The 23,635-nt window shown below is 45.0% G+C and overlaps 2 protein-coding genes across 2 annotated transcripts in view; one reads left to right on the forward strand and one right to left on the reverse strand.

The window, feature by feature from the left end:
- Nucleotides 1-5,442: 5,442 nt before the first annotated feature.
- Nucleotides 5,443-10,421, reverse strand: MED8 (mediator complex subunit 8; the record flags this gene model as incomplete). Its single annotated transcript, XM_080691398.1, has 7 exons — nt 5,443-5,507; nt 6,543-6,791; nt 7,723-7,804; nt 7,995-8,135; nt 8,885-9,029; nt 9,688-9,832; nt 10,418-10,421. 7 exons carry the CDS (start codon nt 10,419-10,421, stop codon nt 5,443-5,445), a joined length of 831 nt encoding a protein of 276 aa, XP_080547524.1.
- Nucleotides 10,422-11,546: 1,125 nt separating this feature from the next.
- The window catches only part of SZT2 (SZT2 subunit of KICSTOR complex), a gene marked incomplete at its 3' end in the record, with an annotated part of 51,401 nt that continues 39,312 nt past the window's right edge, over nt 11,547-23,635 (forward strand). The window contains exons 1-4 of the mRNA XM_080690929.1: nt 11,547-11,576; nt 20,169-20,294; nt 20,958-21,131; nt 21,430-21,600. Coding sequence (XP_080547055.1) covers nt 11,550-11,576; nt 20,169-20,294; nt 20,958-21,131; nt 21,430-21,600 — 498 coding nt within the window. The 5' untranslated portion in view covers nt 11,547-11,549. The remainder of the gene's footprint in view (nt 11,577-20,168; nt 20,295-20,957; nt 21,132-21,429; nt 21,601-23,635) is intronic.

Consider the following 23,635-nt stretch of genomic DNA (forward strand, 5'->3'; position numbering starts at 1 on the left):
AAGCCCTTTAGACTAGCAGGAATTCCTTGAAATCTCTTTTCTCTTAATAAAGTATGCCTGCTAAATCTTCACTCCACTTTAAATTACTTTTCCTCAGGTAAAATGAACACTCAAGGACAACTCTATCCTGTGATTTTCAGTATGCCTGGCACATTACCCCTACCAACCTGCCAGGTGTACCAATGTGCACCCAAGTTTGAGAGACATGGAGCCCAAACTATCAAAGGGACAGGATTTGGTATCTGGTATATTATGAGGTCATGGAAGATTAGTGGGAGCAAAGAAGGGGAAGAGTTTAAGATGGTTCCAATATTCCTAAATTAGGTAATGCTCAGGAAACTTAGAATAGAAACATAATGGAGAGGAAGATGCCTGGATTTGGATATCTGAGGTATCTATGGATCATATAGGCAGAAATGCCCAACAAGAATCTGTAGCTTAGTAAACAGGTCTGGGCTAAAAATAAAACACATTTGAGCTATGCACAAAAAAGGGGTGGCCACAGAGATAGCAAGGGACATAAGAAGAAAATAGTTAAGAGTCGCACACGCTTATAATCCCAGTACTTGGGAGGCTAAGACAGGGGGATTGTGAGGTTCAAAGCCAGCCTCAGCTACTTAGTGAGGCCTTCCACAACTTAGTGAGACCCTGTTTCAAAATAAAAAATAAAAAATCAGGCTGGGGGCGTAGCTTGGAAGTAGAATGTCCCTGGGTTACATTCCCAGCACCACACACACACACACACACACACACACACACACACACACACACACACACACAGAGTTAAGAACAAATCCTAGAAAACAGCAAAGTTCAGGAAGCAGGCAGAAATACAAAAGTCCAAAAGCTGCAGAGGAGGAATATACAGAGAGGTGAGAGGACACAGAGAATGTATGCCACAGAAAAGTTCAGGAAGCAGGCAGAAATACAAAAGTCCAAAAGCTGCAGAGGAGGAATATACAGAGAGGTGAGAGGACACAGAGAATGTATGCCACAGAAGCCAAGGGAGGGAAGGAGACTTGCAGGAAATGGTTGGCCAGGTTAAATGTTAAATCTTTACAAGAGACTCATGTAAGGATCGGGGGGAAAAACTCAGGATTTAGCCATTAGCTTAACAATGATCTCTGATACAGTTTCAGAGGAATGGAAGCCAAACCACTCAAAAGTGAATGGGAGGTTAAAAAAAAAAAAATATATATATATATACATATATATATATATATATATATATATATATTGTTGTAGCCTCTTTATTTCAAGATCATGCTTGTAAGTGAGTCAGAGAGGGCATATAGGGTCAAGGATTTTAACATGGAGACACTAAAACAACATTAACAATATAGTACCATGAAAATAGGTATGTGCAGCTCAGAGAAATGAGCAAAAAGAACAAAGTATGGCCTACATGCAGAGTGTGGGCAAACACAATAAGGGATCAAAAGGATCACAAACTAGGGATTAGCAGGGAAGCCTGCTATTACATGGAGAAAGTAATCTCTTGCCTACACGGGAGTCTCTCTGTACATACATCTTGCCCAGGGGGTAGAGAGAGACACCTGAGTGCAGGAAGGTGGTAACTGCACACATGTGCCTCTGTGGTACCTTACCACCTCTTTGATGAGTCTTCACCACAGAATGATGTGGTAGAAACTAGAAAGCAGCACAAGGAAAGGGGGCTGGCGGGAGGTTGTATGTAAAGTTGTGGGTGACAGAAATGGAACTGTAAGAACAGTCTGTAGGAGTCTGAGGGATTTAAGAGCTGATCTAGGAAAATACTGGCCTATCTAACACTGTTCCACAGTGAGAACACAACAGCAAAAATGCCTCGGGGACAAGTGGGCTTGAGATTCATCTCCAGTGACTTACTAGCTAGAAAGACCGCTGTGACTTTCAGTACGCCTGGCCCGTTGCCTCTACCAATCTCCCCAGTTTGAGAAAGATGGTTTGAGTTTGAGAAACTATTAGAAGAGTTTTAATCAAGGGAGTAATGAGTTCAGATCTGCACACCAACCTTCCAGGTATGTGCACCCTAGTTTTGAGAAACATTGGAACCAAACTATCAGAAGGGTTTTAATCAAGGGAGTAATGTGTTCAGATCTGCACACAGATCAGGTGAGAAAACTGAGGCCGAGGTAGGAGCTTTGTCCATGCTGTGCCCAAGGAAGCTGTCATGTCCAAATTATACATCCTGAGAGCATGGAACCCAGGATCTACCTCAATGACACATGGGAGCTCAAGAACAAAACAGAGTTGTTAAAGGAGAGAGGAAATTTGTCCTCTGGGACAAAACCCAAACCAAAGTGGTGAGGCACGGTGGTCCTGTCATAAACAGAGTTTGCCTTCCATTCCAACCAAAAAGATCATGTGAAGAGTAGCAACTCTTTCCAAGTGCTAGTCCAAGTCCAAGGGACTTTCAGGCAAGAGCCACATCAAGCTTCCCTAAGTTGGCACTTTGAACCCTCAAGACTAAACAGAAAAGGGGCCACAGCTGCCGGCCAATGTTAAACTACAATAGGCTGGCCCCCCAAATCTGGGGCATATGGAAGAAACTGTCCACCCCTTGGTAGCTCCTCTCAGTAGTCAGGAGCTGACCCAGGGTGGACATTTGGAAGGATTCTGCCTCCGTCCTGCCTGGTGCTGGGATCAGCTCACACGGCGCCTGTGTCCATGGGACACAGAGAATACATTGTCTATAAGAAGGATTATTCTGCGCAAGAAACTCAGACAAAGGGAGAGGTTGTTTCCAGATGCCTGGGGGAGGTGGGAAGGGGGTGGGAAAAGGGCCCAGCCTTGCACTGAGACATTCCTGCAAAGTTCAGCTTCCCTCCAGCAGGAGGACAAGAGGTGGGCCATCACATCTCCTATCTCAGGACTAATGCTGAGACCCATTATGGAGCCAGGATCATTTGACTATAAACTGTCTATCTTAGTTGTTTCCCCAAAAACCATATGGCTGAATGAGGTGAGCTGGCTAAGTAGGGCAGCAACACACACAGGAAGGGGAAGAAAACAAGGTGACCAGAGCAATGAGCACAGGGAGATGCAGCAATGACCAAATCCCAGCCTCAGGGCAGAGCTGGAGAGGGAGAGGTCCTAGGCGATGAATGCTAGGCTGACATTAATTCCATAAGCTTCCACCTTCAGTGGGATGAACTGTGCTGGGGCAAGTGCTTCAAGTGTCACAGCTGTTGCTTCTTTCTCCATTCCAGAAACAAACCCAAGAGACGGGGCCTAATCCCTTTCGACAGGGGCCTCATTGGTAGGAGAAAGCACAACCCCATTGGCCAGGAGCTGTGATCCCTTTTGTGCTCAGCCACAAGGGTTCATACTGCCAAAACAGGGCAGTCAGAAACCGAGGAAAACTACCAGAGTAGGGCGACAGTCACCTTTTGCAAATTCTAAATCTGAGCAGGTAAGCAAGCCACGTCCTCTCCTTCAAAGGAGACGCCATATACAGTCTCTCCTGAGGGAACTGGGTGTCAGATACATTCTCTCCACTCACGTGTCCAGTGAGTTGTTTGGGCCTAAAAGTGGGAGATGCCACAGAGGTTTGTGTATCCAAAGGTGTTTTTGTTTTATTTGGAGGTGGAAAGAGAGCAAGTGCTCCTAGAGTGACTGACAGATGAGCACCTCCACAACGACGAGGGTTCACTTAAGGACACCAGAGGCAGGTGTGGTCCTGCCCTCGTTCCTGTGGAGGCAGGACATTTCTGTTCTTGGAGGACAAGGAATCCTCTTCAATAGTATGGTGGGAATAAAGTCAGGCTGGGACAACAAAGAAACCTGGGATTGGTACCATTGGTGGAGTAGAGCACATCCGTCACCAAAAGCTGCCCCAAGGGTTGGAGAGAAATATAGTTTGAGTTCTAGTCAGTATCCCAGTTAGCTCTGACATCTGGCAAGGGAAGGGGTGAGAAGATAAACACCTGAGTGGCTCATGGGTCAGACTGTACAGGTGGGAGGTCTGCTGTTGCTTCAGAGCTGATGACAGTGTACTGTGGTCACTGAGCTTTGTGGACACCACTCCTTGTCTTGCTCAAACTAGAACACAGATGACCTCTGGGACCACTTTCCTAGGCCTTTGCTGCCAAAGCCTGGAAGAATGCTGTCAGGCACTGAACAAAAGCCAAAGTACCAGTGTGTAATAGGAGAGAAGAGAAAAAAGGCAGCTGGAACATATGAGTGGCTGAGTGGCAAGGGAGTCTCAGGATTTCTAGATTGAAGCTAATTAAAAATAAGTTTTATGAACTTGTTACTTGTAGCACTGTCAAAAGTTGTCTGATTCCTACATCAGATCTTTTATAAATTGCTCTAACCTTGAGCCAGTGAACATCAGTTTAAATAACTTTATTTAACAGAGAAATCCTTTTGTCCACTTCTACTGACCCAACCCTGTCCTTGCCTACAAAGGAGCACTGAGGAAGGGAGTGCTGGCTGACTGTCCAAATGCGCTCTATTCCATACTCAACTCTACATAAGCAGATAATGTGACTGGGCTGGCCACTCTGGCATACTCTGGCTCTATATACGCCACAGGCTTGGTGAAATGGAAGAAAGCCAGCCTGGCCAGAGTGCAGACACTTGGCATTACTATGCAGATAACTAAACCCTGAAGATAGTGTGAAGTGCAATTCCCTTCTTTTTCCAAAATAAGAATAATACACCCAAAGGAAGAAAGGAGCTTTTACATGTGCTATGGAAAAACCTTCCTTGCAGTCTTGCCTGGCAGACCCACTTCCTGAGAAATTTCCTACCTACCAGCTCTGTGACATCTTCCTTCATGTACACAGGGTGGATAAAGGAGAGAAACTTTTACCTATTTCCCAGGCAAGAGCTGAATGGGTCTCTGGAGAATGGAGAGCAGTACAGGCCCAGTGTCACCAGAGCTGCAGGTGGACATTGTGACCAGCCCAGAAGCCTTTCCACCTGCAGTGTAGAGGGCAGCAGGACGCAACCTGAGCGGGAGGGCCTGCAGAGACGGCATGCCGCTAAGGACATTCAGGCTGCGAGTTTCTGGCAGCACTCAACACGCGCAGGCTTATTTGAGCCTGAGTCCACTGGCTCACCATTGACATGCAGCGGTAGCAGATCAGGGGAGTTCTGATGGGGGGCTGAGGAGGGCACGGCAAAGAAATGGCTATACAAACTATCATTTATTGAATACCCATTATTCCATATACTGTGCTAGGTGTTTTACATTCATTTTCTCATTTTGTTCCTCACAACAACCCTATGAGGTAGGTGTTTCACCATTTACAAATGAGAAAACAGGCTCAGAAAAATTAGGTCATGTGCCCAAGGTCACCAGCGGGACTGGGATTTGTCTTCTGCTGAAAGCTCGTGTTCTTTCTATTGTACCCATCTAGGCGAGCCTTGAGCAAAAGGTAAGTTCACTGCCCAACTCTGCAAAGGCCACCTGGGAGCGGAGGCTGCCAGCCACACTCACCGCTGGTAGGGATGCATTGAAGCTGACTTGATGTTGGTTTTTATTCCACTTGGCATTTTCCCTAAAAGGAACACCAAGAAGGACATCTGAAGCAAGGTGAGACTTTCACAATAAATCAGAAACGTGGTTTTTCAGGCTCCCTCCTGCCACCTCCTTTATCATCTCAGAGACTCTGTGACATTTGCCCCTGGCTGGCATAGATCAGAGGTGTGGTTCTTCCCCAGCTCCCTCCCAGAAAGAGTTCAGGAGGAAATGGGGTGATTTGGGAGCATATTGGGAGAGGCCAGAATAAACCTCCAGCACAGTCTCCTGTCTACTCTTAGAAAAGAGAGCAAAACCTCGCGAGCCCTGTTTTGTCTTTGTTTTTGTTTTTGTGGTGCTAGGGATTAAACACACGGGCATTCTAACACCCAACCTCATTTTATTTCTCATTCTGAAGTAGGGTCTAAGTTACTGTATATTGGCCTTAAACCTGTGATCCTTCTATCTCAACCTCCTAAGGACTAGGATTAAGGTCTAACCATTGATTTCTCAACCTAAGAGACACAGACCACACACCTAACAATCTAACATCCAGAGTATATGATAAAAAAAGACAGCTGAGACAGCAGTATGAGATAGGGTGGGAGGTACGAGCAGTTCTGCTATTCAAAGTTCTTCACTCTCTGGTGCCTGTTGCAGAGTCTTAGATGAAATTTTCTTTCTTTCTTTCTTTCTTTCTTTCTTTCTTTCTTTCTTTCTTTCTTTCTTTCTTTCTCTCTCTCTCTTTTCCTTCCCCTTCCTTCCTTCCTTCCTTCCTTCCTTTCTTTCTTGTACTGAGGTCTCACTGAGTTGCAAAGGGCCTCACTAAGTAGAAGCTGAGCCTGTCTGTGAACCGTGATCCTTCCGTCTCAGCCTCCCAAAAGCTGGGATTACAAGTGTGTACCACCACACCTGGCTTAGATGAAATTTTCTATTGCTAAAAATTGTCTTCTGAGTCACCTTGCAAGGAAGAAAAGGAGAAAATCTCTAGGTCCAGAGATGCTGGGGACTCAGATAACAGAGCTCATTCCTACTCTGCTGCTCAAGGTCTGCTACAGTTCCCCTGCCACCTTACCTGGCTGACCTGCTTGGGCCATTTGCACTCCACTGAGCATTGGCTGCTGTTGGCTTGGTGCTCCTGCCATCTGCACCTGCTGTAGTCCTGAGGCTCCTGCAAGGATTGTCCCAGCTCCTGGCTGGCCTGGCTGGCCAGGACCACTGCTGCCCGAAGGTCTCCAATTAGACAGCCCTTTCCCAAAGGCAACAGCTGCCACTAAGGCATTGGTGTCTGCAGGGTTAAAAGTCTGCTTGTTTGGCCGGAGACCTGAAGAAAAAAATGAGAACCCTGAAGGATTTGTCCAGCCCTGGACCAAACTGAAGACTAACAATGGGTGCCAGGGTTTGGAGTTTTTAAATTTTTTTTGGTACTGGGAATAATGGAACCCAAGGGCACTCTGTCTCTGAGCAACACCCCCACACCCCTTTTTTTCCTAATTTTTTTATTTGAAACAGGGTCTCACTAAGTCGCTGATGCTGGCATCAAAACTGTGATACTCCTGTGTCAGCCTCCCAAGCACAGGGATTACAGATATGTGCCATTATGCCTGGCTCAGGGTTTGAAGTTCTGACTTCAGCAGCACTGAGACTCCCTCATGGCTCAGAGGAAAAACCAAAACTATCTCTAAAAACTCCCTTCTCACTTTTTCCTATTTCCTGAAATACAAAAGGCTAACAGTATGGATGCAAACCCCTTGACTACTACCCAAACCAGTTTCTATTCTAGTAGTGGTTATATTATATACTTCCTTCATCCCCCACTTTGGTACTGGGGATTGACACAGGAGCATTCTCCCTCTGAGATATGCCCCAGTCCTTTTAATTTTTTATTTTATCTTACAAATTTGGGGGGGGGGGCACTAGGATTGAGCCCAAGAGCATTCTACTTCTGAGCTACACCTGCAGGCTTATTTTATTTTTATTTGGAAACAGGGTCTGGTTAGGTTGATGAGAGTCTCACTACTGCTGAGACTGTCCTCAAACCTGCAATCCTCCTGTCTCAGCCTTCCACGTACTGGGATCACAGGCATGTGCCACCACGCCTGGCTTTAATTTTTTATTTTGTAACAGAATCTCACTAAGTTGCTGAGGCTGCCTTATACCTGCAATCTTTGGCTCAGCCTCCCAAGTGCTGGGATTAGAGGCCTGTGCCGCCATGCCTGACTTTTCCCACTGCCTTGCTACCAATCACTCCTTACCTCCACTTTCTGATTCTCTCTCCTCTTTGCTGATTTTCTCCAGAAGATTTGAGCACATTTTATTCAAGCTCTGGATCTGCTTCTGTAACACACACAAATCGGTGCAGCAATTAGGGTATGTAGGAAGTGATTATGGAGAAGCTTCTCCCCTGTGCTCTTCCAGAGGCAGTTTAGGTGCAACACCTGTGCATCCCTATCACACAGGAGCGGTATTACCTTGCTTCTCAACATGGGACAGGGATAGGGGTAGCTGGGAAGTGACTCCGTCCAACCTGAGCTGTATCAGCACCAATACGGGCAGCATCCGTTGTCAGTTGCTTCTCCTGCTCTTCGACCTCGGGGTCAGGCTTAGTTCTCAGATGGTCAGGGACAACCTCATGACTGAAAACAGGCACCCGTCCTTCAGTCTGCCGCTGTAACACATATTTTATAGATCCTACAATGCACTCCAAGAAGATTCAATCAGGCCTGTTTCCCTTCCATAGGCAAACAGTGTATTTTCAGGAAAAATACAACCTGAGACAAAATATCTACATTTCTAGAACACTGTCTACTTTACTCATCTGTAACTTCTGTCTTTTCACGTACTTATCTCTACCACATCTAGGGGCTAATCCCCCCACACACATATTTTAATCAAAGACTAAAATAGACAAAGTCATAAAAGGACAGACTTTTTTGTGTGTGTGTGTGTGTGTGTGTGGTACTGAGGGTAGAACCATGGGCTTTTCTACCTCCGGGCTATAGTCCCAGACCTATTGTATACTTTATTTGGAAACAGGGTCTCACTAAGTTGCTGAGAGCCTCACTAAGTAGCTGAAGCTGGCTTTGAACCTGTGCAATCCTCCTGTCTCAGCCTCCCAAGTGCTGGGATTACAAGCATGCGCCACCACGCCTGGCAGGACATACTTTGTTTTTTTGCCAGAGATAAATACTTAAAGAGGACAGTCTGCCTCAATGATCTAGACCTTGATGTTTCTATAGCACTATTTATCCACCTCCAGAAGGATAAAAAGCAAAGCCTCTAAAACACAGCCATTGCTTCTTACTGCCACACACTACCCCATATTCAGAACTCCTAGAATATCCAGTCAATAACTGTGCTTTAGACCTTCATCTAGGAACTTAATTTCCCAAGTGGTACCCTTTTTTCTCTTCTTACCATGAGCTCTTCATCTCGGTCTGGGGACAACACCAGAGGGATAATGACCTGGTTACGGAACAGTGGTGTCTTCTCATGCTTCAAGACCTTGTTGAGAGTGTTCAACTGTCCAGAGAGCAATGCAAAGCTGTCCAGGACAGAAGGCCTGGTGGTGGTAACAAGGTGTCAGAATGTTTCACCCCTTCCCTATAATCTATCTCTAAGAGTCCTGTCAGATTAGAAATGCTCAGATACACCCTCAAAAGACTCAGAGCTCTATGACTAGCCTAGGCAAGAACCACATTGGCTAACAGGGATAATAAAGTTAGGAAAGAGGGATGTACTTTCAGTTTCTGACACAGTTGTAGAAAAAAAGCAGTGCATTGTTTGAAGGGGGTGAGAAACTGTGGAAAATAGGAGCCATCACTACTCTGTAAACTAAAAATTCAGAAAAGCCTCCATTTTAGCTTAGAAGTTGGATCCAAAATTCCAGAGAAGGTTAGATCTAAAAGACTCAGCCACCTCTATGGAAAGAGATCCCAGCAGGTGAGAACCCCCTCACCAGAGAAGTCAAAGGATAAGCACCAAAAAGTAAAAACAACCTGGCTTGGGAAACTGGGCATTTCTCTACTTCCTTGCCACGGAGGCCCTAAGCTAAACTTCACTTGTTAAATGTTGGGCAACCCCAGCTCTTTCCAAATCAAAAGATGTTTGCAAATTGATAAGTGATTACATCATTACAGATGTTCTATCCGTCAGGAAGCCTGCCTCTCCCCCTTTCTCCTGCCCATTAAACCCTCCCAGCCTGTCCTAGCAACCCTTACCAAGTCAGCCGGTCATACTCGTTCTCCAACTTGTAAATGAAACTCCCCAGTGAGTTCTTCAGATCAGCCACTTGACTCAGCAGTGCATCTAATGAAGCCTCAAGCTGCTTCTCCTCTCTCTGCACCAATAAGAACAGGCTGATTACTCAGATAGATGTAAGGGTGACACATACAGAAAAAAGCTAAAAAGCCAAGTTGTTTTCTATCTTTGGTATCTGTGTCACTGATAGCATCAACCTTTAAACATGTTCACCTGACCTCAAGTTGTCTTACCAACTAATTTATTCTCTTATCACTTCCAAATCCATGCATGGTCTTTTCATGATTTTTAAGTACATCCTGTACTCCTTTGTTGAGACATTTTCACTAAATCTAATGCCTGAAATTCATGGGCATCTCTATACACATGAACACCATCTTCCTCTGTCTTAGAATCTGTCTTGTAAGCCTAGCTAATCTCGCTGGCAATCTCTGTAAAATCTGTTTATAAATAAAGCTGTCTCTGAATACCAGCTCTGCACTCTCCCTGCCCCAGCCCTCAGCTCTTCACTTATCTTTAGCATTTCATGTTTCAACCTTCTCCTTGCTGAGTTAATATGGACTCATTTATCTCTTTGTCAATATTCTCATACCTCTTTTACAAGCTTGGCTGATCAATAAACATTTACTGAGAGACTACCAGGTGGATGAAACTAACTGGCAAATGAAAAACAAGACCAAGAAAACCTACGCATGTTTCTAAGCACTAGACAAAGAATGTGTGTGTGTGTGTGTGTGTGTGTGTGTGTGTGTGTGTGTGTGTGTTGATGACTGAACCCAGGACAATTCTACCTCTAAGCTACACCACCAGTCCTAATTTATTTCATTTTTATTTATAAACAGGGTCCCACTAAGTTAATGACAGCTTCATTAAGTTGCTGAGGCTGACTTCCAGCCTGTGATCCTCCTGTCTCAGCCTCCCAAGTACTGGGATTACAAGTGTGTGCCACCGTTTTCTCTAGTGCCTGTTTCTAGACATAAATTTCTAATGCTGAAAATATGCAAAGCATTTCCTGCTCATCATCTGTAGGGTTTTGTTGTTGTTGTTTTTTAACTCTATGTCTTCACCATTAACAACTATTAGGTGCAAACTGGGAAGAATGATGCAAAACGGTCTTGCAACCGACAATGTGCCTGATAAGGATTTGATCGTGAGTTCTGCCCACAGCCTCAGGTAATAAACAGTTTACTTTGGCCTCCATGGCCCACGATTCCTTCAGCCCTTGGGCTTCTCTCCAATTACAGATCCACATTACTTCTGCATCCAACAGCCTAGGTCGGGCCCTGACCCAGCCAACTTTCTTGAGGCGTCTTTTCCTTGGATTGCGTCTCAGCTTTCCTAAATGACCAAGTTGATCCCTGTTCCACACTCAAGCAAGTCAGCGCTGCCTCCTCCCTCTCGCCTTGGCTGCGATTGCTCCTTCCTGTCAGCCTGGTTCAACCTCCGTCTCTCCCCTGGGCTCCCTCTCCAGTGGTCTCGCCTCCTCCCTCCCATCCCGCTTTCCCTTCAGGGCCATGGCTCTGCCCACGACTCTCAGCCCCAGTTCCCCCTCTCTTCAGCCTGCCCACTCTCGGCTCGGTTACCCGAAGCTAGCTAGCCGCGCGTAGGCCCAACCGGCCCCTCACCTGCATAGCGGCGGCCGTGACTACAGCAACGACGTCCTCTTCCGGTTTCTCAAGTGGCTGCCGCTTCGTTCACCAATCAGGAAACTCGAACTCGGCCTTCCTATCGACTTCCGGTTCCGGCCTGGTGACGCAAGCCAGGTCAGGGGTCAAGAGTGGCGCTGCCTCCCTGGCCCGGGCAGGTGCGGGAGGGCTGTGTGATGGCCTCGGAGCGCCCGGAGCCGGAGGTGAGGGGCGGGCGGGCGCAGTGCTGGGCCCCAAGACCCGAGGGGGAGGGTCCGGAGGGCTGGTGTGGCTTCGGCCTCTTCCGGCGTAGCCTCGTCCGGGACCGGCCCAGCCCGGAAGGCTGGACCATCAAACCATCTTCCCACGGTCCGCATTTTCCCTGGGAGACTGGAGAAGTTCGTCATACGTTTTGTTTACTGAGATTTCATCCCGGGCGCGGATGGTGGCGTTAACAAGACCTATGTTTTGATGATTTGTTGCATTTTCTGTGAGCAGCATAGCACTCGACTTGACTTTTCCAGTTCCCGCATTTCTTCAAATATTTGGAATGCAATAAGCAGCACTCCAAAATTATTTCTAGCATTTATGCATTTAAAAAAGCAGCGTTGGTTTCATTTAAATTTTTTTTTTAATTCGAAGCGAGAGGCTGCCGTTTACCTATCTGTAGGAAGTTTTTCCCAGATCCTGTTTCCTTCTTTGTAAAATACCTGCCCTGAAGTCTGTTGGGAGGATCCCATGTATCAAGCTAGAAAAGCATATGAAGTAGTTCGTAGATGCTAAGGACCTTGCAAGAACTTTATATACATTGTGTCGTTCAGACCTGTGCAAGGAAGGTAACGATATTTATGCTCATTTACAGAGAAGAAAAAAGAAAAGCCAGAGAGGTTATTAAGTACATTACCTAAGGACTGCTCAGCCGAGGAATAGCTTTGGAGTTAGAAATCTGAGCAAAAATCTCAGATTGGGATAGACATGCCCAGTACTACAAGAGACTATAGTAAGTGGGAAAAGATGTGTATAATGATATAAATAGTGGTCAATACTTGTTGGATACTTACTGTATGCCAGGCACCATTCTAAGTATTTTACTGATACCAGTCCTCTCAACCTTATAAAGTAAATACCATTATCATCTCTGTTTTCCACTGAGGAAACTTGAGGGACAGAGCTCTTCAGGGTAACACAACTCCAAAACAGGTGGTCTGACTCAAAGACCATAGGTATTTTGTTCTGTTGTGTTGTGTTGTGGTACCAGAGATTGAATCTGGGGTACCCTTCAACTGAGCTACATCCCTAGCCATTTTTATTTTTATTTTTATTTTGAGATAGAGCTCGGTAAATTGCCCAGATTGTCTTTGAGTTTGTAATCCTCCTACCTCAACCTCCTGAATAGCTGGGATTACTGACAATGTGTCATGTGCCAGCCAGATCTGTGTTCTTAATCATAATGTTTATAGTATAAATAATGAAGTAGCCAAAGGATGGTAAGTCTCTACTTCATTGGAATTTGATGTTTTGTTACCCAACACTGAATATGATTGGTTATTGGAAACTGCCTTATTTTAAAGAATTAGCCAAGTGTGGTGGCACATGTTTATAATCCCAGTATTTGGGAGACTGAGAGAGGAGGATGGCATGTTCAAAGACAGCCTCGGCAACTTAGGGAGGCTCTCAGCAACCCATTGAGACCCTGTTTCTGGGCTGGGAGTATCGCTTGAAGGTAGAATGCCTCTGGGTTCAATCCCAGTACAAAAAAAAATTTAAAAATTAGGTTCCATCCCCAGTACTGCAAAAAAAAAAAAAAATTAGTCATGTTCACAGGGGTGATCAAATAGCCAATGCATCAGAAATATTAAGAAAATTTTGGAGTATGTTTTCATATGGATTAAAATGAGGACATTGCCAGGTGTGGTGGCACACGCTTGTAATTCCCACACTTAGGAGGTTGACAGGAGGATTGCACAGGTTCGAAGCCAGCCTCAGCTACTTAGTGAGGCTCTCAGCAACTTAGTGAGACCCCGTTTCCAAATAAAATATAAAATAGGTCTGGGTTAAAATATAAAATAGGTATAGCCTGGAGGTAGGAAAGCCCCTGGGTTCCACCCTCAGTACCATTAAATAAATAAATAAATAAAATAATCTAGGACATTGAGGTACATTGTAGGGAAATAGACATACCCTTTAGGCATGGTCTAAAACAATACTGTCCTATAAAAATCTAAAATAATCTACATATGTAATCTTAATTTTTCTAATAGCCATATGAAAAAGTAAAAAAGAAATAAATGATAACCAGAATTTAAGCATTTTGTTACATTGCTTTTTGTGCTTGTGGTGTTGGGAATTCAACCCAGGATTTCTCACATAGCAGGCAAGGATTTTACACCTAAACTATACCCTTAGCCAGCAGCTGTTAAGTGTTTGATTTGTCTTTCTGGAAATTTTATCTCTGAAGGTAAAGGAAACAAAGAGTTCTGCCCTGGGCATAAAAAGTGACTGACTTTAGCCTGGCACGGTGTCACACGCTTGTAATCTCAGCATTTGGGGGGCTGAGACTAGAAGATCATGGTTCAAGGACAGCCTCAGCTACTTATTGAGGCCTTTTGCAACCCAGTGAGACCCTGCTTCAAAATAAAGAATAAAAATAGGTCTGGGGGTGGAGCTCAGAGGTAGAATGTCCCTGGGTTCCATCTCCATTGCCCCCTCCCCCAAAAAAGTGACTGATTTTTAGAGGATGTTAGGATCTAAGTGGAAAAAATGGGCATAACAAGATTTAGGGAAACATTCATTCATCCGATACTTAAGATTTTTTACAAGTGTTGCTATGGACTCAGAATTGTGCTAAGTATGAAGGTGGATATAGAGCAGTGTGCTTCCTATCTATATGGAGTAAGGGAGTGAATGAGGATGCTTAATAGTGTTTAACTGGGGTATTTAACCTACTTCATTGAGAAGGTAAAGGGGGTGGATCAGGAAGCCTTCTCAGAGGAATGACATTTAAGTTTGGTAAGTATCTGATACTTATAATATCTTCATAAAATAGGTACTGTTATTATCCCTATTCACAGGTGAAGAAACAGGCACAAGAAGATAAAGTCTATGCCAGAGCCATGTAGTTCATAGGCAGCAGAGCCGGCATTCGGTGCTCTAGAATGCATGCTCTTACTTGAATGGTGGGGAGGACTGGCAAGAGAGGAGGCTGGAGATGATTCCACTTGAGCCCATGCTGCAGATTAAGACTTTGGCATAAGTAGAGGGGTACAGAGGCTTCAGATAGTGAGGGCAGAGGAGAAGTTTGCATTATTTTATGTGTTAACAGAAGAAGACAGTAACATGAGTTAGAAGAGGCTCAAAAATAATTCAGACCTTAATCTCAAAGGGACAGATGGGAAAACCAGAAAACAAGTTAATGAGATGGACCGCGTTTCAGTCTTCCTGGTATACACGGTATGCGGCACAGTGCCTGGTAATGTTTAATTCATCTAGGTATATGTGGTATGTAGGCCTCAATAAATATTCCAAAGAATGATAGCCTCCTCTACCATTGTTCTGACTCTCTTGATTAATTGCAACAGCATCCCCATGGAGATATTCTTATGTGCATGTTATCAGTGAAGAAATTGAGGTCTGGAAAAATTAAGTAACCTGTCCATGATCACCTAGATTGCATATAATAGAACCAGATTTGAATCCAGGTCTCTGATTCTAGAAGCCTGCGTTGTCTTCCTGCAAGACAACTTAAGGAGTAATGATGCACGCCAGATTCGAGGGAGATTAATACCGGGGACTTGAGAAGCTCCAGATGAATGTGGATGCTGTGAAAACACAACTGATTCAAGTCTTCTTAACAAGAATGTGGAAGTCACTTGGGGAGCTTGATAAAAAGTAGATTCCTGAGCTCTTTCAACTCTTTATTATTACTATTGGCACTACTGGAGATTGAGCCCAGGGGCACTCTACCATTGAGCCAAATCCCCACCTCCTGGGTTTTTTTTTTTTTTAATTTGAGATAAGGTCTCACTAATTTGCTAAGGCTTGCCTCACACTTGTGATCTTCCTGTCTCAGCCTCCCCAGTCGTTGGTATTATAGGTGTGTACCACCATGCCCAAATTGGTCAATTCGATTCATTTGGTCTCTGGTGGTGCCCAGGAATCAAATGTGCATTTTAATAAACACCTCAGGTGATTCTGATGCAGCTGGTTCTTCATCCAACCTTGACAAACATCATTCTGCTGGGTGTGGTGGCACATACTTGTATACTTGTAATCCCAGCACTTGGGAGGCTGAGACAGGATGATCGCAGGTTCGAGGCTAGCCTCAGCTACTTGGTAAGCTCTTGTTTCAAAAAATAAGTTGGTGTGGTGGCTTGTGCTTGTAATCCCAGTACTTGGGAGGCTGAGACAGGAGGATCACAGGTTCAAGGACAGCTTCAGCAAGTAGTGAGACTCTCAACATAGCAAGACCCTGTTCCCAAATAAAAATAAAATAAGGCTGGGGGTTATAGCTTAGAGGTAGAATGCACCTGAGTTCAATCCCCAGTGCCACAAAAATAAATAAGTAGCCAGGCGTGATGGCATACACTTATAGTCCCAGCATTTGGGGTCTGAGATAGGAGGATCACAGTTCATAGACAGCCTCAGCTACTTAGTGAGGCCCTTTGCAACTCAGTGAGGCCCTGTTTCAAAATAAAGAATAAAAAATAGGGTTTAGGTCAGAGGTAAAATGCCCCTAGATTCCATCCCCAATACCGCAGGGGAAAATAAAGTAAGCCTGGGGGTGTAGCTCAGAGATAGTATGCCCCTGGATTCAATCCCTAGTATCCCCCTACAAAACATTCTAGTTCAGAGGTTACCAAGTTTGTTTGGCTTACCACCCACTCCACTTTTTTTTTTTTTTTAATTCTGGGGATTGAGCCAAAAGGCATTCTATCTCCGAGCTACACTGTCAACCCTATTTTATTTTTTATTTGGAACAGTCTCACTAAGTTGCTGAGGTTGGCTTCAAACCTGTGACCCTCCTGTCTCAGCCTCCCAAGTACTGGGATTACAGGCATGTACCACTGTGCCCAGTTTACCACTTCCATTTCAGGAAAAAAAAATTCTTTAGCACCCCAATAGAAATCTGCCTTTTTAAAGTGAATAAACATGAAAGATGTGGTGACAAATTTGCATTCTTTTATATATCTTTATTTTCTTCCAGCATCCTCCCACCCCCAGGGGGATAGTATCTTACTTTGGGAATCTTTGAAATCTAGCTGCTTAAATTATTAAGTTTTCTGGATCTGGTGAAATATATCTTGAATCCGAAAAGAACGTAGGAGGTTTGGATATGTAGTTATTGACTTTATTTATTTATTTATTTATTTATTTATTTATTTATTTATTTATTGTGGTACTGGAGGTGGAACCCAGGGGCTTTTCTACCTCTGGGCTACATCCCCAGACCTATTTTATACTTTATTTGGAAACAGGGTCTCACTAAATTGCAGGTTTGAGGACAGCCTCAGCAAGTAGTGAGACTAATTAACCTAGCAAGATCCTATTTCAAAATAAGAAATAAAATTGGGCTGGAGATATAGCTCAAAAGTAGACTGCCTCTGGGTTTAATTAATCCCCAGTAAACCCCCCCACACACACACACAGCAATTCTGCTTAACCTTCAGCATTTGTTTTTCCTAAAACCCTAACCTGGGTCAGGTTACTTTTTACTTTCTGTCATAGAATCACATGCTTACCTTGTGGAGCACTTATTTAAATTATAATAGTACAATCATTAGTGATTATTTGGTTAGTATTTTTGTCCTCTATTATAATGTAAATTTTATGAGCAGGGAATTAATATTTTTGTTTTCCATTTTATCCTTGGGACCTATCCTAGTTTTTTTTCTGTCTTATCTTAAAGGCCCCTTAAAATTCAAGGAGCCTCATTGTTTAATTCAAAAAGAAATAGAAACATGTACTGGGAAATGGCCAAGATGATAGTGCAAGGCACGGAGGAACTCACACCTACTTTCATAGAAGACTTTTATCTCTGTAGAAGACTTTCTCAGTGAAGGGCAGTGGTAGCTTGGCATCTTAGCACAGCTCCTCCTCTCACTGAGAGCCAGTCTCAGACAGTTCATAGAATGTCTACTTTTTTTTTTTTTTTTTTTTTTTTTTGGTGGTACTAGGGGTGGAACCCAGAGGCTTTCTACCTCCAGGCTATACTCCCAGACCTATTTTCTATTTTATTTGGAAACAGAGTCTCACTAAGTTGCTGAGAGCCTCACTAAGTAGCTGAGGCTGGCTTCAAACCTGTGCGATCCTCCTGTCTCAGCCTCCCAAGCGCGGGGATTACAAGCGTGCGCCACCACGCCCGGCTAGAATGTCTACTTTGAGTAGCTCTAGTCTAGGCACTGTTGTCTCATCTGGTTGTTGAAGGGGGGGTGTCTATCTGAATCACATGGTAGCCAGAGATAATTTTTTTAAATGCAGATATGTTATTATTGCCTTACTAAAAACCTTTAATAGCTTTACAAATGTGGACACTGAAGCATAGAGATTAAATACCTTTTTCTACAGTCTCACAGCTAGTAAGTAGCTCAATTGGGATCGAGGCCCATGCCATCTGAATTTACTAATCTTTTGTGTGTGTGTGTGTGTGTGTGTGTGTGTGTGTGTGTGTGTGTGTTGTGTGTGTGTAGTGTGTGGGGGGGTACTGGGGATTGAACCCAGGGGCATTCTACCTCAGAGCTACACTCCCAGCCCTATTTTTTATTTATTCTTATTTTGAAATAGGGTCTCACTAAGTTGCAGAGCCTCACAAGTTGCTGAGGCTGGCCACGAACCTGCGATCCTCCTGTCCCAGCCTCCCAAATACTGGGATTACAAGCGTGGGCCATTACACCCAGCTTTAAACCTGCTATTCTTGAACTAAACCTCTGTAGAGTACTGTCAGATAGAGCCCAGGTGTTCAGTAGGTGTGAGTTCTTCCTTGCCTTGTGTCGTCTTGGTCATTTCCCAGTATGTGCTTCTGACTCTTTTATTCTTTCTGTTTTAGAAGAGAACATAGACTCCCTATATCTAAGGAAGTGCTGTCCGCTCTTCTCTGACACCAGGCACATTTCCTCAGTGCTTCTCCAGGGCTTCTTCATCTCTGTGCATATTTCCCTGTTGGGATGTGGGGGGGTGATTATTCACTTTCTGTTATTTATTTGTTTACCTAATTTTTTGTGTGTACGGCACAGAAAATTGAACCCAGGAGCATTTTGCCTCAGAGCTACACCTCCAGCCCTTTTTTATTTTTTAAATTTTGAAACAGGGTCTCACTAGATTACTGAGAGTCTCGCTACTTGGCGAGGCTGACCGCAAACCTGCAATCCTCCTGTTTCAGCCTCCCAAGTAGTGGGATTGCAGGCTTGCGCCCCACACCTGACTGTTTACTTCCTTTGGAAGCATCACATTTTTAAGCTGGCGTCGCTGGCTTCTTGTTTCGTCCACCACTCTCTTCCAGTCCTGGCAGCTGGTGTCCTGTCTCTCACCAGTCAGGAACGCAGGAGGAGAAATGTGATGTCTAGAATATGCAAGAGCAAGGGAGTAACACATTGCAGGGGCTCAGATGAGTTAACTCTTATTTCCTCTGTGAAGAGTAAATGTGTTTTATCTGCTGGGAGTGCGGGAGTCGGGAGATTAGAAATCTTTGTGTGCAAAAGTGGAAGGCTGCTTACCAGGGAGAAGTCAAGGGACTGGTAAATGCATGCTAGCAAGCAAGGTGACAGTGTCATAGTATACATGTGAACAGAAAAGACTGTCACATCCATCCCAAGCGAAGCTTTGCAGGCGTGTGTAGTGCAAGGGCATGGGTATGGGCCAGGGAACTGATGCTTAGTAACAAATTGTTGAAGTAACCACCTCTGAGGCCGTAGAGGAAAGGAACTGAGAGGTGGGTGAGTGGAGGCTGTGACCACAGAGGTGTGGTTTTGAGCTCTCCTCGGGGGAGGCTGGCCGTTCTTCAGTGACTATTTTTTTTAGTGCCTGCTATCTTCATTCAAGACCTAGGAGGAGACAGGTGTGGTGAGGCATACTTGTAATCCCAGTACTTGGGAGGCTGAGATGGGAGGATCACAGGTTCCTGGCCAACCTCAGCTACTTAGTAAAACCCTGTTTCAAAATAAAAAATAAAGCTGGGTATGGTAGCACACACTTATAACTCTAGTACTTGGGAGACTGAGACAGGAGAATCACAGGTTTTCGACAAGGCTCAGCAAAGTTGTGAGGCCCTCCACAACTTACTGAGACCTTGTTTTTTTTTAAAAAAAAAAAAAAAAAAAAGAATAAAGTATGTCTGGGGATGTAGCTCAGAGGTAGAATGCCCCTAGGTTCCATCCCCGGTACCACAAATAAGGCAAAATAGGGCCAGGGGTGTAGTTTATTGGTAGAATGCTCCTGTGTTCAATCCCTAGTAACACACACAGAAAACAATGTATGGCTTCGGGTGACATGTCAGGGACTTACTGGGTGTCATGTTTGAATCAATTTGCCAGGTACAAGGACACAAAAGATAGAACAAGCCACAGTCTTTGCCTAAAGGGCATATAGTTTATAGGAGAAACTCTCACTAAACATATGTGGGAGGCCACTTCATCTTTGTGCAGCCAGTGCGGGGGATGGAACAGGGCATTGAGAATGAAGTCATGGGAACCCCTGCATGGTGGTGGGTGGACTTCACCTCTGCTGCCTTGCCTCCAGCTTACAGATTGTGAGCACATACACAGGATCTGTACATACTGAAACTCAATGCCTTTTTCTTAGATTGTTCCTGTCTCTGTCCCTAGGTTGAAGAAGCTGGGCAGGTATTCCTGTTAATGAAGAAGGACTATCGAATCTCCAGAAATGTTCGCCTGGCTTGGTTCCTCAGCCATCTATATCAGACTGTGCAGGCCACACCCCAGGAGTTGCTGGTGAGGCCTAGAGACAGGCGGGATTGGAGGAGCTGGCCCAGAAAGCTCTGTTTTTTAGGAGGGGGCTGGAAAAGATAGGAGGAGAGACTAAATCTGAGAGTTTTAAGTCTGGAAGAGGCAAGAGACTTTGCCCACAAGAGCATTCTCAGAGGGAAATGTGTTTAATAATTTTTTCAGGTAATGGGGGGAAGGAGTTGGTGATTGGTTCACAGGAAGTGGAGCCAGTGGTAGGCCACTTTGGATATAGAAGGCAGGTCCGCGCTTGGGAGGCTGAGACAGGAGGATCGCATGGGTTCGAAGCCAGCCTCAGCTACTTAGTGAGGCTTTCAGCAACTTAGTGAGACCCTGTTTCCAAATAAAATATAAAAAAGGTCTGGGAGTATAGCCCAGAGGTAGGAAGCCTCTGGGTTCCACCCCCAGTACCACCAAAAAAAAAAAAAAGAAGGCAGGTCCAGGGAGCACTTCATAATATTTAATCCACACAAGACCACCTGAGATTGGTATTAGGATTATTTCCATTTTACAAATAAGGACACTGAAACTTAAAGAGGTTAAGTGCCTTTTCTACAGTCTTACAGCTAGTCAGTGGCCAAATTGGGATTCAAGGAAGAAAGCAATGGCTCTTTTCTGACCCCTTTCTGTTTCCTCCATCTTAATTGTCAGCTTCAGTCCGAGCAGGAGTTGGAAGTCCTCAGTGTCCTGCCCCCTGGGTGGCAGCCAGATGAACCAGTGGTCCCAAGGCCATTCCTTCTCGTACCTTCCACCCGGGTCACCTTTCTGGCTTGGCAGTATCGATTTGTCATTGAGTTGGACCTCAGCCCATCTACTGGCATTGTGGTAAGTAGTTGGAAGAAGACAGTGGGAAGCAAGGATGGGGTGAGAAGTAAAGGCCTGGGGGAGAGGGGGGCAAAAAGGGTTAAAAAAAATGGTCCCAACCTACCATTGTGGGAAGGAGACAGACTTATAAAGGAATGGTGAGTGTAAAAAGATCCCATTCCACCTGAGTACTGTATTTAGAGGTGTAATCGACCATAAAATAAGAGTCCTGCTGACCCACAGAGGCTGCTGGCTTCTGCCCTCTGCTTGGGGCTGCCTTTGGGCACCCTGAAGGGCTCTTTCTCTGCACTGCTTTCAGGATGATTCCACAGGGGAGATCTTGTTTGATGAAGTTTTCCATGCCCTGTCCCGCTGCCTCAGTGGGCTGCTTCGGCCCTTCCGAGTCCCCGGATCTTGCATTGACTTCCAGCCTGAGATCTACGTTACTATTCAGGCCTACTCCTCAATCATCGGCCTGCAGTCCCACCAGGTAGAGTATCCTGTCACCAAATTTGTATCCTCACCCCAAATTTCTCATAGCCTATTGACCAAGTCCTCCTTGTCTCTGCTGTTTGTACCCACGTCCCCAGCTCTGCTGGTCTTTTGAGTCTGTTTCCTAGTCATTCCCCTGAGTCTCTCTCCCCCTGTGAAAAGAACCAGTTCCTTTGGTTCTAAAGAGCCTTTCCATGGACTTTAGGTCAGTTGGCATTGACTGGACAAATGCCTCTCTCACCCGTCCTGTAAATCTCTGTTGTTCTGGCCCCTGGGTATCTATTTTTCCTGTTTCTTTCCCCTCCCCCTTTGGTTCTCTCATGTTTTCTGGTGTGCTAACTCTTGTGGAAGGTCACTTCATCTTTGTCACATCCTCTACTCCCAGTTGATGATCTTTTGGAATAGTTTTGTGATTTTGAACTATTATAAGGATAAAGGAAGGCCATTTTCTCTGAGGGCCCTATATATTGTGGGGTGTAATGATGACCACACATAAAATTATAGGGCTTATCTGTCACCTGAGCAGCCTATCACAGGATACTCCTTTTGGAGAATGGCCAAGTCTGTTACTGAAATGTATGTTTGGGGTTTAGATAAACAATGGCCCCTTTTCCCCTCATCTGTACTTAACCGCCCTCAACTTCTTGGTAGAGGCTTTGCCTGATTATGTCTCCTGGCAATACTGCACCTTAGCCGGCAGATGCTGCTGCTGCTGCTGCTGCTGCTGCTGCTGCTGCTGCTTCTTCTTCTTCTTCTTCTTCTTCTTCTTCTTCTTCTTCTTCTTCTTCTTCTTTCTTCTTCTTCTTCTTCTTCTTCCTCCTCCTCCTCCTCCTCTTCCTCTTCCTCCTCTTCCTCTTCTTCCTCTTCTTCTTCCTCTTTTTTTTTTTTTTTCGGTAGTAGGGATGTGGAACTCAGGGGCATTCTACCTCCAAACTATACCTCCAGCCCTATTTTTTTTATTTTTTATTTTGAAACAGGGTCTCACTGAGTTGTAAAGAGCCTCACTAAGTAACTGAGGCTGTCCGCGAACCGTGATCCTCCTGTTTCAGCCTCCCGGATGCTGGGATTACAAGCGTGCGCCACCACGCCCAGCTAATTTTTTTATTCTTTATTTTGAAATAAGGTCTCACTGAGTTTCAAAGGGCCTCACTAAGTAACTGAGGCTGTCCACGAACCCGGATCCTCCTGTCTCAGCCTCCCAAATGCTGGGATTATAAGCATGTGCCACCACACCCAGCCGGGTGGTCAGATTTTCTTTGAGAGATGGATGCCAGGAACAGTGTCTGAGGGTCTGAAATGTACGGCAGCACCACTGGTGCACATCAGATCCCAGGGCAGGGACAGCCAGCCCTTTACCTTAGTTTAGTGTTCTCTTCTTTTAGCCTGGCGGTTGTGGGCTGTATCTCCAGACAGATGCCAGGCTCTGCAGGCACTGATAACCAAGGCAGGGAGTACCTGGGTATTAGGTAATCACTTAACACTTGGTTCCACTTGGCAGACACCAAAGCCTAACCAATGCCAGGCCCAGGCAAGACCCTGGAGACACAGATGACTCAGAGCCCTGTCCTGAGGGAAGGAGTTGAGCATTCAGCACAAGACAGATATTGAAGGGAAGTAATTTCAGTTGAATGTGATAAGGGCACTGATAAATTATGACTCGGGTGCTTAGGATTTGGAACACCAAGAGGGAGCATCCAGCCAAGCCTGGGCCAGTGGCAGGGAAGTGTTTTTGACAAAGCAACATTTGTCTTTCTTCAGTCTTGAAGAATAAATTGAGGTTAATGGTTCAAAGAAGGGGAAGCTGGATGTAGTAATGCATGCCTGTAATCCCAGTACTTGGGAGGCTGGGGCATGGTGATACATGCCTATAAGCCCAGTACTTGGGCGGCTGAGACAGAAGGATCTGAGGTTCAAGAGCAGCATCAACAGTGTAGCAAGACTCTGAGCAACCTAGCAAGACCCTGTTCAAAACAAACAAACAAAAAAGGGCTGGAGGTGTAGCTCAGAGGTAGAATGCCCCAGGGTTTAATCCC

This window comes from Muscardinus avellanarius (genome assembly GCF_963383645.1).
Source record: "Muscardinus avellanarius genome assembly, chromosome: 3".
In the NCBI taxonomy this organism is placed as follows: Eukaryota; Metazoa; Chordata; class Mammalia; order Rodentia; family Gliridae; genus Muscardinus; species Muscardinus avellanarius.